Here is a 13,710-nt window from a genome sequence, read left to right as displayed (position 1 = left end):
GCTCCTTCTAGGCCTCTGCCATGGCCCTCAGGTTAAATGGATATTCAGTAAGAGGTAATTTTTAAAGCCAGCCGAGAAAAGTCATGTGTGTAAATCTTTTCAACAACAACAAACAGCTTAAGAATTCCCATCCGGCTACTTTGTTAGATCTCCAGTGGATCATCTATCTAGTCCCTTGACACACAATCTCTGTAATCTCTCAGATGGCATTCATTTCACAGACTTACATGAATACTGAGGGATTTATTGTTTTCAGTGTGGCAAAGGTGAGCAGTTACACAATGGCACCTCTGTGCTAGTGTATTTCTGTAGGTGGGGAGAGGAGGGGAGTCTGTGGGGGTACGAGAGGGCCAGTGTTTTCATTTTTTCTTTATATTGGTAATTTTTCAAAAATCACAATTGCAGTAGAACGTATCATGTAGGTGTCTGTGATGAATCACACAAGTCATGCAATATGTTCTAATATATGCAGAGCATACAGAAAGCAGATGGAGAAGCCTCTCAGGAGTTCTGGGAGGCTCTGCACATCAGAAAAAACATTTCAAATGAGGAGGTGAGACTGGGAGAGAAAGTTGGTCAGAGTGTTCCAGGGAGACTCTGAGTAGCTGAGAAAAGGACTGGGAAGGCTGCTTCCAAAAGGGAAACAATGTCCTGCCAAAGGACAAGTTAAATGCAAAAACATCAGACATCATCGTTTAACTAATTGGGGAATTGAGGGTCTTCAGTGTTGGAAGCATATTTGTAAGCAAAGGAAGAGGATGTGTTTGGAAGCAAAATTATCATTCGTGTCTGCTTCAAAATCAAGCTGGAATCTTACAACAAGGAGTTTTTTTAGCTAGTAGGACTGGTGAAAATTCTTGTTAATGTGTATTTTTTTCCTCCCTTCTCTCTTTTTGCTAAGCTTAGCGAGAAGCACAGTGATGAGTTTTATAAGCTATTGTTTCTTCTTCTTTTTTAAAGATTTTATTTATTCATGAGAGGCACAGAGAGAGGCAGAGACATAGGCAGAGGGAGAAGCAGACTCCCTGTGGGGAGCCCGATGCAGGACTTGATCCCAAGACCCCAGTATCACACCCTGAGCCAAAGGGCAGATGCTCAAGCTCAACCGCTGAGCCACCCAGGTGTCCGTATTGCTTTTGAACCCATTTACTGGATGCCTTTTGGTTGAAGTAGTTTCTGGTTCCTACATTATGTCCCCAAACTAAAAGTACATCTTTTTCTAGTTTGTATCAGATAAGATGCAAACTTATTTTCTTTCTTTCTTTTTAATTATTTTATTTTTTCTATTTTATCTTTGGTCTATTTCCATGTATTGAAAAGAAAAATTGTGAGGAACAAATCATTCCTATGAATGTAGGCAGAAATGACTCAAACCTTACTTGGATTCCCTCCCCAAACTCTTTTCATTTAAGCTTTAATTGGGGAAGGTACCCTACTGAAGATGCACTTTTCAACTAGCATCCCCAAAACTGCTCTCTGTGGGATAATAGACTTCCAGAAGATCTTAATGAATGTTCTTCCAAAAAATGTTTCCATGGTCAAATATGTTTGGGAAGTGCTAACTATATTATATTACTTCTCTCTCAGAGATTCAGTGCTCCTGAGGGGGCCTGTAATATAGAAACACTTTTAACTTTGCTTTTAACATTTTTAATATGCAGACATTGTTTATCGTTCACCCAACAACCATTCTTCCCTCTTTTTCTTGCTAAAGAACCTTGATTTTATTTAGGTAGCAATGGTGTAGCTGGGAACATTGGTCTAAGCCAATCTCTGCTGACTGTAATGAGTTTAGGGGTAAATATATGACTCGGCCTCAGTCAAGGGCTCACTCCGAAGAGGGAGAATTCTTCGAAGGCTTCTGGGGAAAATATTCTTACCTAAATAGAGAGAAAGAGAGAGGGAATGCTTTTGCTCTGGCCCCCCCTTTTCCTTCTTGGACACTCATATAAGGATGTGAAGTGTGGAGTGTAGCACACATTTGAGAACGTGAGACAATCATTAGCACTCTGAGCAAGGCAGGCTGAAAAGATAGAAAATGCCTGGTTCTTGATGACAGTATTGAACCATCCACCCAGCTCAATAAATGTCTTTATGAATTAAGCCAAGTACCCTTCTAATTGTAGACAAAAGTAATCTAACTGGCATGCCCAGCATTGCTCGCATTTATTTGGCAACTGAACTTTTTTATGTGGGAGACCAATTAACATGGGTTGGCATGGAGCATAGTCAGGTGACTCCAGCGTAAGCCTTTTATTATGTTTATAATAGCAACTCTTCACCCAAATCACCTCTGCTCTCAACTCAGTTGAGTGTTACACTTTGGGCTCTGAGAGTGGCTACAATGGGGACAGTGGCCCAGACACAAAGCCCAGGTCCCCATCATTACCAAATAGCAGAGTTTTAACTGAAATGATCCAGCTCTGTTTTAGGATGCCTTTCTCTAGGGAGTAGCTTTAGCCAGTTTGACAGAAATAGCTTTAATTGAGACTTCTGAGCAAGTTTCCTACAGTCATCACCTGTTAGGGAAGGATTTTACCCACCTAGTCCCACATCTCTGTTACATACAGAAGGAAACTGAGGCAGGCTCAGGAGGCTAGGAATTATCCTAGAGTCACAAAGTTGATGAGCTGCACAATTAGAATCTTCTAGAGACAGTCCCAGAATTTCTGGCAATGCGAAGTTTTTCCATGGCCTCAGGGTGTCCAGGATTAGTGTAGGCTTCCTCAGCATGAGGTGTGGTATTGCTTTGGAGTTCACGGATAACCTATATATGTTTGTGTCTGAGAAGCTAAAAAAGTATGGTTCACAATCTTTCCTTGTAACGACAGAAATTATATATGCCTATCTATTATGTTTTTTTGCTTTCCTTTTTTCTTTTATTAAGTTCTCTTTCAAAAATTACATGAATAACCACATCTATGAAACTTTGCAAAAAAATTTAAAAAGAGAGTTAGTAATCTCTGTCTACCCCATTGCCTCCAGTTTGTTCCTCCCCCAGGTAAACGCCAACAATTTATTGTGTACCTTCTATTCTTTACTCTGTGAAAAAAAACTATAGATAGATATAGATATAGGGATAGGTATTACTTTTGCATTCTTTTTGATAATTTCTTAAAAAGCAAAGTCATATTATCAACATTTCTTTTTTTTTTTTAATTTATTTTTTATTGGTGTTCAATTTACTAACGTACAGAATAACACCCAGTGCCCGTCACCCATTCACTCCCACCTTCTCAATACCTTTTTATCTCGTGCTAATACATCATAGGCATCCCTGTGATTTAATTGAAGTATATATAATTCCTTCTTTTTAAAAGCTGTGTCATATTACACTGCATTGCTATAATACATTTTATTTTACCATTTGCCAATTTCTGGACTTTAATCTTGTTTCTAGTTAATTTGCATGAAATACATGCACATCTATGTACACATAGATTTAGGTAAAATTACATATATGAATGATTTTATTTAATTCTTTTGAAACAATCCTTGAGATTAGAAAAGCAGATTGTGTTATTTCAGTTTTCTTGGAATTGAGGCTCAAGAGAAACATTTTTATTGTCCTTAAGTATGAATTGAATATATGTAGTTAGTGACATAATCATACTCCATATAATTATTTTTTAAGAGATTTATATTAATTTTTTTAGAAGGAGGGAGGGGCAGAAGAAGCCTCTCTCTGAGGCTCTCAGAGAGAGAGAGAGAGAGAGAGAGAGAGAGGATCTCCAGTTTTTGCTGAGCACTGAGACTGACTCAGGGCTCTATCCTACAATCCTGAGATCATGACCTGAGCTATAATCAAGAGTCAGATGCTCAACCAAATGAGTCACTCAGGTGCCCCTTCCAGATAATTGTACCATAATTTCATATGATGAATGGACCAGAATTTTCAAAGCCAGACCTCATGAATGAGTGTCATGTTTCTTTCTTTCTTTCTTTCTTTCTTTCTTTCTTTCTTTCTTTCTTTCTTTCTTTCTTTCTTTCTTTCTCTTTCTTTCTTTCTCTTTCTTTCTTTCTTTCTTTTTCTTTCTTTCTTTCTTCTTTCTTTTTCTTTCTTTCTTTCTTTCTTTCTTTCTTTCTTTCTTTCTTTCTTTCTTTCTTTCTCTCTCTCTCTCTCTCTTTCTTTCTTTCTTTCTTTCTTTCTTTCTTTCTTTCTTTCTTTCTTTCTTCTTTATATATAAAATCACAATAAGTATTCTGGCAAGTACATTTTTGTCAATGTCCCTGATCATTTCCTTACATTTTACCCCCAAATTTGAAATACTGGGTCAAGGGGTATGAACTTCTGAAGGCTCATGATCAAATCACTAGTTTTTAAGGCCAATTATTTCAAATGGCTCCTCTTTTTATATAAATAATAACCAAGCCCAAGGGAGAGGTGTCCATGTTGATTTACTCTATGTTCTCAGTCATTTTGGTCTTTTCTTGATCCTATTTCACATCTCGTGTATCTGTGCCCTTTGCTTATGGCAGGATAGTTCTCTTTTCTCTGATACTGGAGATGACTTCATAGATATTCTAGTAGTGGCTACCGCCCACTTACTTTTAACATGATACTAATGATCAGTCCTTTTTCTCTCTGTTTTGGCCTTAGAAAACACAATGTCAAACTTCCTTGATCTTAAATGAGCTTACAGGTAGAGGTACACACCAAAAGCCAGCTAGGTCATTTAAGTACCTATGCTAAATCCCCATCTAGAACATGGATGTAAAACCCACATGGACAGAGGTCTATCTCTAATCTATTTTAGGTGGTTTTCATACTGGGGTTAAAATCTGATGCTAACAAGTGAGATAGATATCACCTCATCCAAATGATATATCTTTTTACTTGGGCCCCAGGGATCTGTAGTACGTTCAGGGATATGTGTCGAAATCCTTGTTTATCCCCATCCCTCTGCCCTTCCTTATTTCTAATCCTGTATTTCTAAGCCTTGTCTCTGCATTCTGAAATAACAGTGTTTTTGTGTGCCAGTCATGTTCATGGAATTGTTAGATGCCAGATTATAAATATTATTGTGACTCTCATTTTCAGGTACCTTGTAGAAGAAATCAAGAAAAGAGAAGGATTCAAGTTATTGCTGGAAGTAAGTGATTATGGAATTGTGCTCTTGATTTTGTCAGTCAACAGTGATGAAGGTGGCAATTTTCTAATCTGTTATATTCCATTGGTTTTTGTATTGCAGACTTAGAAACAAGTCATTAGCTTAATTCATGGAGTCCATTATGTTAATTTACTCTATTAGTGAGTATTTTGCCTTTGTTGGATTCGCAAAGAACACATGTGCCTTAAGTATTGAAAATTAAAGTGCTCAATAATAATTACCAAGGATAATACTGAATAAATATATAAATTGCATGATGATTGTACTGTGAATATTCCACTGTGCTGTAGTGGTGCCTGCACGTGAAAAATCAATTAAGTGAATGTACAATAATGCATATAGTTTTCTCTTTTTATAAAATAATAGGAACATATTACCTTTGAAGCAGTGGGAAAATAAGTCATTTTGTGGTTGGACTGTTTGCTATATACAAGAAATAAAATAGTTGCAAGGATAGAGAATATTGGATTTTTCCCCCTAAAATATATGGTTAGAAAATATGAAGGATCTTATTTAATTCTTATTTTTAAGAAATATGAAGTGTGGGATGCCTGGGTGGCTCAGCGGTTGAGCGTCTGCCTTTGGCTCAAGGTGTGATCCCAGAGCTCGAGGATAGAGTCCTGCATCGGGCTTCTGGGGGGAGCCTGCTTCTCCCTCTGCCTATGTTTCTGCCTCTCTCTCTGTGTCTCTCATGAATGAATAGATAAAATCTTTGTAAAAAAAGAAATATGAAGTGTAGGAGGTTCTCTTAGATCTTCTGATAGCATATATTATATAGCAATCTTTAACCTGATGCAAAAATCACCTGGAGATTACAATCTGGGAACCTTTTCATGTGTAAGCAATCTGGCTAACCTTTGGCATTCATTTATTCAGCAAGATTTACTGAGCAATTACTATGCACCAGGCACAGTTCTAGGTACTATAGGTATAAGACAGGGAAATTCCCTGCCCTGGTGGTGCTTATATTCAAATGGCAAGTAACAGGCAAGCAAATTAATACCTAGCAAACATCAGGGAAGCAGATGTCTCAAGAAAATAATAAAGGAGTTTCATGAGAGAGTTACAAATAAATGGAGAGTTACAGATGTGTGTTATATAATAGAAATAAGGGTGGAATGCTGGAATGATGATGTGGATGGGAGTGTGGTGGCCTGTTTCACTTGGGTCATGCAGGTAGGGCCTTCTGAGGTCATCTTTGAGGTGAGACCTGATTGATGGTAAGTAGTGTGCCATGCAGATATCCGAGGGAAAGATGTTCTAGATAGAATCAGTAAACAACTACAAAGGCTTCCAGCTGAAAAGAATTCTATGTGTTTGAGTAATCAGCAGTTATATTAAGCAAGTGGGGAGTGTGCAGGAGGTGATGCAGGTGGAGGGAGGGGCAGAGACCAGATCAGGTGGAGTCAGGTAGGTTCTAGTATTGGCTTTTATTCCAAGTGTAATCATTGGAGAAGTTTTATGCAGACAGGAGTCTGAATTCCATTTTGTTTTATTTATTTTTTTAAACTTTTTTTTTTTTTACTTTATTTTATTTTCTTGAGAGGTAGAAAGTGCACGAAGAGTGGGGTGTGGTACAAGAGAGACTCTTAAGCAGGCTCCAAGCCCAGTGTGGAGCCAGATACAGGGCTTGGTCTTAGGACCTGAGATTATGACCTGAGCCAAAGTCAAGAGTTGGACGTTCAACTGACTGAGCCACCCACTTACCCCCCAAATTCCACTTTAAAATATCATGCTGGATGTCCTAGGAAAAGAGGAATGAGGTAGGAGGAGATGAAGGGAGGCCAAGGAAAGGGTAAATCAGACAAACTGAGATGCTGTTGCAGTGGCCCAGGGGAGATATGGTGATGATGGTTTGGGAAAACCATCAGAGTTTGTGGAAAACCACAAGTTTGGGAAACACTGCTCCAGAGACTCCTGACCATGCCTTCCACCACTATCCACAAAAGAATCCAAAGTTCCTGAAAAAATAGGGACATGAGGGAACTTGAATAGACAGCAAGAGAATCCATATTTAAATAACTTTCTGGTAACACCTCAAAGAAGCAAAAAGGCGAATTTAGAGTATGGGACAGTCTACAGGACACCTGACCTGGTTCCTTCAACAGGTTGGTGGCATGAAGAAAAATTAAGGAGGAGGGAGTGATGATCACTCTGGGTTCAAAGAGACAGAAGAGGCCCCCTCACCATATGCAAAACACAGAGTTGTTGGGATCTTAGTTTGAACAGTCGTAAAAAAAGTAGATTTTGAAACAGTTGGGAAGTTTCTAATGTGAAACTGGCTATTGGATAATACCAAGGAATTATTGATAATTCGGTTATCAGGTATGATAATAGCATTATCACTAAGTAAGAAAGTGTGTATATTTGTAAGAGATACACACGTAAGCACGTGAGGGTAAATCAACAGCGCTAGGATTGCCTGGAGTTCAAATCTGAGTGACTTTTTCAGTTTTCTTGAGTTTAAGTTGCCTTCTTTATTTCCCTGAGGTGAAATAAAGAGGGAATTCTACAAGTTTGAATCGCCTTCTTTATTTCTCTGGCTGTGGGAACCATGGTGCTTATGGAAAGTGCTTTACACCTTTGGAACTGCAATCTTTTGATAGAGCTGAAAGAAAAAGTGATGAAAAGAAGGTGAACTGTTTTAGAAGTTATTTATATATTCTTCCTAGAGGCTTAAAAGTGATGGGAGGAAACGCACACCATCATCTTTATGGAATTGCAAACATTCACATCCTTCTAATGCAAGTTAAGGTGGGTTTTCATCCTTAGGCAGCCTTCTGTCCTGGATATTTTATCTATGGGAGCCAGATGGCCCCAAAGCAGCGAAGGTGGCTTTCTCAATAGCATTCCAGAATTCCTACTTCTAAGGGTTTTTATATGTGATCTGCATTTGCGTCTCTTCTCTGTGTTCTGTTTGGAGGAATAATGTACATTTAGACCTTGAATCTCACATCTAAGTGTCAAGGCAATTATCCTTTTTGTTAACAAATGCTTACTTTGGATTGATGAAATATAACTCTAATGCATACTTAAGAGAAGAGAGATTTGATTAGAGTATAGAGTGTGAAATGGAGTCTTTCAATTTAGGAAAAATGAAAGTCTCTAAATATATATATATATATATACACACATATACATATATTTTTTATATTTTCTTGTCTATATTTTGATTTATATTATATAATGAATATATATATTCATGCACTTTTTAGCAGATAGAATGTTAAGTGGAACATTGAAAATAGGAAATGAATACAACAAAACAGAGTATCCAGTACTTGAATATCTTTTCCTGAAAACAGCAAAAATAAGGCACCTCTTTTTGAAGATGATTGAAAGTTATCATTTCAAATGGATTCTGCATTATTCATGGACCCCTGAAAATCATTTCTGTTTTTCTGTGTGGGATCTAAGATCTAATAGATGTTTTCCTAGAGGTTCATTCATTCGGATACTATCATTCACATATTTCCTTTTGCTCTCTTGGGAGAGTCCTAATTATTCAACTTTTTGTTTTTCTCTTCCTGAGTTCCACATTAGGAAGAGTTATTTAGATTTCATAGACTTGCCAGGTTATCAAGGATCTTCAAGGACGTTGAGTCAATTTCCTGTTCAAAGTGGGAAACACCTTTCTTGACAGTAATGGTAACAGGAAGTTAACCTTTTCCTGAACACTTCCTGTGTCAGATAATTCACAGCTCAGTTCTCTTCCTCAAACTCGAATTATTTATATTCTATTACTTATTGACCTGTACTATTAATATGTATCAAGCACACTGCAATTTGTAGTTATCTTTTAATCTAGTTTTATTAGATTACAGCACCCTTCTACCTGCAAAATCCAATGTACAGTCTTAGATCTTCATTCTGTTGAATTTCTTTAGCATTTTACACCTTATCCAGTCATTGCCTCCCTTTTGAAATGCTCTTCTATTATGGTTTCTTTGAATTTCTCTCCCAGTTTTTCTCCTTTCCATGTGGCTTTTTCTTCTCAGTTTCAATGAGAAGGTGGTCTCTTCATCTGGGTACTCCATTAAATATTATTTTCCACTCCTCTGTCTTTTTTAAATTTATTTAGTCATTATATAGAGGCAGAGACATAGGCAGAGGGAAAAGCAGGTTCCCCCACTGGGACCCCGATGCAGGACTTGATCCCAGGATGCCCAGGATCAGGAACTAAGCCAAAAGCAAACACACAACCATTGTGCCACCCAGCTGCCCCTACTCTTCTGTCTTTAGTTCTTTTTGTTTCCACATACTCCTCCTGAAATGTTTAATCCATTTATAGAACGTTGTTATCATTGGCTTCACTAATGCCTCTATCTGTGACTTGTCTCCTAAATTCTAGTCCTTTATACATAGGCATGTCCTGAAATTTTCAGTTAGAAAAGGCATTTTTCTAACAGGCACTTCAAATTCAGTATCTCTTTTTTTCTTATTTAAAAAAATTTTTTAAGATGTACTCATTTATTTCAGGGAGGGGAATCAGAGGGAGGGAGAGAATCTCAAGCAGCCTCCACGCTGAGCACAGCCTGACATGAGGCTTGATCTAATGACCCTGACATTGTGACCTGAGCTGAAACCAAGAGTCAGACGCTCATCTGACTGTTCCCTCCAGAAACCCCTCAAATTCAACATTTTGAAACTGAAGTGTAGCCATTCTCTTTTCCCAAATTCTACATTCTTCTTTCAGTTATTAGAAGTATGATCCATCCAAACAAAAATCTTGATGTTGTCTTCCCTATCTTCCTTGCCCTTCTCTTAAAGGTATCTTGGGCAGTTTTCTCCACTCCTGAAGCCACTGCTTCAGTTCAGGCTTCCATCACTCTTCAGATTGGCTTGCCTCATAACTCATCCTCTGCTCATCTTGGATGCCCCTCCAGCCCATCTCCACACGGTACCCATACTGTGGCCTTTCTAAAGTGCAGTCTGCTTCCAAGATCGAAACTCTCCAGGATTCCACATTGCCTCTAGAATCAAGCCCAAACTTCCAAGCATGGCAGATGAAGAAGCCCTTTGCGAAATGACTTTCATTTCCATGTCCATCTTCATCTCTCTTTTTTTAAAAAAAGATTTTATTTATTTTTTCATGAGAGTCAGAGAGAGAGAGAGAGAGAGAGAGAGGCAGAGACACAGGTAGAGGGAGAAGCAGGCAGAGAAGCAGGCTCTACACAGGGAGCCCAATGCAGGACTCGATCCCGGGACTCCAGGATCACGCCCTGGGCCAAAGGCAGGCGCTAAACTGCTGAGCCACCCAGGGATCCCCATCTTCACCTCTCTTCAGTACACCTTGTTCTCTATTCATTCCAAGTTCTTGCCATCCACCTGAGTACCTGGGCTTCTACATGTGCACTATGTCTATGGCCAGAGATGCTTCTTGTATTATGAGAAGTTTCTTCTTTTGCAATTCTCATTCCATTAAAGTTTAATTGCCTCTACCTAGCTCCATTACTAGTCGCTGAGTTCCAAGAGATAAGCATCCAGTGTAAGTCATTTTTCTCATCTTAATGTCTGGTCCAGTATCTAGAACACAGAAAATTCTGCTTATTGAATTGAATATTTCAGTTACCCATCTTTGGGCAGGCTATAATTCTTTACCATTCTCCTTCAAATAGTGTATGCAAAAATAGTGATGCATCTCACCTACTACAGATTTTAATGGGGTTATTCATCCACTTGAAAAGGACATCTCTTTCTACCAATATAGCTCCAAGTAATAGTCACTAGGCTAATAGAGTGCCTGCTGTATGCCAGATACAGAAATAAATTTTGGAAATAATCTCTGTGCTCATCAAACCAACTTTGTGGGATAGACAATATGATCTCCATTTCATAGATTAGGAAGCTGAAGATTAAAGTGTTCAACACTTGTCCAAGCAAAGACCTGGTAAAGTTGGGATTCGAGCCACATCCATGTGACTCTAAAACCCAGGTTTTTTTTGTGCTACTCAGTGCTGCCTTTGAAATGTTTCAGTAGTCTAATCAGATATTTAAGATTGAATACCTTGAAGTCAGTTAAGATCCATCATGCCCCTTTTCTCCATTTTATACTTGCATGATTATTTTACTCTGTCTGCTAGATTCTGCATTTCTACTTATTAAAATGCCTAGTGCTAGCTTTGTCTTTTTTCATTATTGTGATCTAATGATGTCATAAGCAAAGGAGATGAATTTCTTTTGATGTGACTTGGTTTTAGAGAATGCCAGCTATGGCATCTTGGTGACCCTTGACATATTTCCCCAAAGGGGTCTCATATCGTTCGCTCAATAATCCTTGCTGAAATTGACATCAAAATTACCTGCTTTATTTCTTAGACTATATCTATTTCTTTTCTCTCTGAAAGTCAGGCTAGAATGCAGCCATCCATTCTTTAGTGGTACTTCTGTGCTTTTCCATGAATTTTTAAAGATTATGACAATGTTTTCCCCACTACAGGTGTTTTTGTACCCTTCACTATCATTTGTCTTCTGTCGACACTTGGATTCTTTTTTATGCCTTTTCAATTTTATGGTGTTAGAGTACATAGACTAAAGTATTCCTAAGACACCTGAGAGGTCAGGCTTTCCTATACACAGGGAATAAAATGGCATGTGAATGGCTCTACTCTGAAAATACTCATTAGTGGTTTGAAGCCTCTTGAACAGAGTCACTGTATCAAATTCAAGCTACACAGGCAAAGAGACAAGGAAAACTCAAATATGTTCCTTGTGAATATTCAAAGGGATATTTTCCCCAAATCTTAATAATTTTGGAAATGATGAAGTAGAAGTATTCCACTAAATGGAGATCAAATTTTCTCCAATCAAATGAAGTGTCAAAAGGACTTCATCAATTTTCAAATGCCACGGCACTGAAGCCACACAATTCTAAAAGATACTGGGAAAAAGGAATCACAGATATGTCACTTCAAATATATCAAAACAGAAACTAAGTAAAACAAATGTAAAAGGTGATTTAAAAGGCCTAGGTCCTAACTTCTAAAATATGGAGCAGCTACGATAGCAGGTAAAAACTACTACAGAATGATTTATGATGTTGCCATGCAAATGAAAAGTAATGAGTTAATGATGTATTAGTCAGGGTCCAATAAGAACACAAAAACTGCACAGCAATTTGAAGTGGGGAAAGTGCAGAATGAAGAATTATTGTGCTTGCTTCAGCAGCATATATACTGAAATTGGAATGATACGGAGACAATTAGCATGGCCCCTGTGCATGGATAACACACACATTTGTGAGGCATTTCATATTAAGAAAAGAAGAAGAATTATTAATAGGGGATTTCCTCATACGGGAAAAAGAGAACCCTAAAAAACCCACAGAAATAGCAGATGTAGAAAACAACCACCACTCCTAAAATTGGGATAGAGCACCCATCAAGAGGCCACTCCCTTCCAGGGCTAAGATCCAGTCATAGTTGGAGAGGGCACAGTGTAGTACACTGGATCGCAAAGAAATTCACTGAGATATCCCACTATTAGAATTTGCTAGGGATCCAACGTCTGAAGTGCTACAGGAAGCCATTTTCAGAGCTGTGCCTTGAAACTCACTCGTCTACACACAGAGGTGCCAGAGAAGACATCCGAAGCAAGGCACCTTGCTGGCAGCACTCCCCTGTAAAACCACTTGCAGGGAGTGTGCCAGAAAAAACAATTTAGGGCACTGACCAATCTGTTGTGAAGCTATCTGAGGGGGGGTGGTGCTGGAGGAATCTATCAGGGGTCCACTTGTGGCTGGGCACCAGTACTGCTGAAAACCCCACACATATTGGAAGAGATCCATGAGGTTAGCACACCAGAACCCAGAAGAGACACCTCTTCCTTCTCAGTGTCCCTCCAGCACCCTCTGCTGATAAAGTCTAAGATTGGAGCAGATGTCAAGGAGAAATATTTATAGAGTCCAATTCCATTTTCATAAGATACAAAGTATGGATTTGAGCTGAGCAGCAGTAAATTGATAACTAACATAAATGATATCTGGAAAAAATCATTATTGATATAAAGACATGAATTCCTAGGACCCGATGGCAGATAATAACTATATTTTTCTTCTACTTTCCAATCAACCATAGTTACTTTATTTGAAAAGATTTATTCACATTAAATGAGTAAAGAATTTTGAAGTCCAGTACATTTCTTTCATAGAGAAACCAAATCAATTATATCAGAAATCCAAGTATAAATTGTGTGGATTTGTACAGACTCTTGTAGTCTCATGATAAATGTTTGCAGAAATTGAGTTGAATTAAATAGTACTCCATCTTGAGCTACTTCATATTTTGAAGATTTTTGGCTTTTTTTCTTTTTTCTTTTTTTTATCAAATCCAGTAAGAATATTACAATTTTCAAAGGTTAAGGGACTTATCTTTTGAGCTGGGAATATTTCTGAGCATTCACTTGTGATTTAAAATCCACTAGAATCAGGACTCTACATAGTACTGGTCTTGATTTTAAGATATAAGATGATAGCTGTTTCCTCTTTCTGAAATACTTTGAAACTTTATAGTGATACTGGAGCGTAACTCTGATGGTTACTGAGAACTATTATAACATTGGTTATTACCTGCAAACTGTGTTTTTGTAGGAAAATTGAAGT

The 13,710-nt window shown here is 38.1% G+C and overlaps 1 protein-coding gene and 1 non-coding gene across 5 annotated transcripts in view; both read left to right on the top strand.

The window, feature by feature from the left end:
* GADL1 (glutamate decarboxylase like 1) overlaps positions 1 to 13,710 on the top strand; it is a 163,522-nt gene that overhangs the window by 95,900 nt on the left and 53,912 nt on the right. For all 4 annotated transcript variants that reach the window (XM_077865539.1, XM_077865540.1, XM_077865541.1 and 1 more), the window contains one exon: positions 5,042 to 5,093. In XM_077865539.1, the coding sequence (XP_077721665.1) occupies positions 5,042 to 5,093 (52 nt within the window). The remainder of the gene's footprint in view (positions 1 to 5,041; positions 5,094 to 13,710) is intronic.
* Positions 12,263 to 12,369, top strand: LOC144294440 (U6 spliceosomal RNA). Its single transcript, XR_013361820.1, has one exon. It is a non-coding gene; the product is annotated as a U6 spliceosomal RNA (small nuclear RNA).

This window comes from Canis aureus, chromosome 22, assembly GCF_053574225.1.
Source record: "Canis aureus isolate CA01 chromosome 22, VMU_Caureus_v.1.0, whole genome shotgun sequence".
NCBI classification, from domain to species: domain Eukaryota; kingdom Metazoa; phylum Chordata; class Mammalia; order Carnivora; family Canidae; genus Canis; species Canis aureus.
This window is presented reverse-complemented; position numbering and strand designations above follow the sequence as displayed.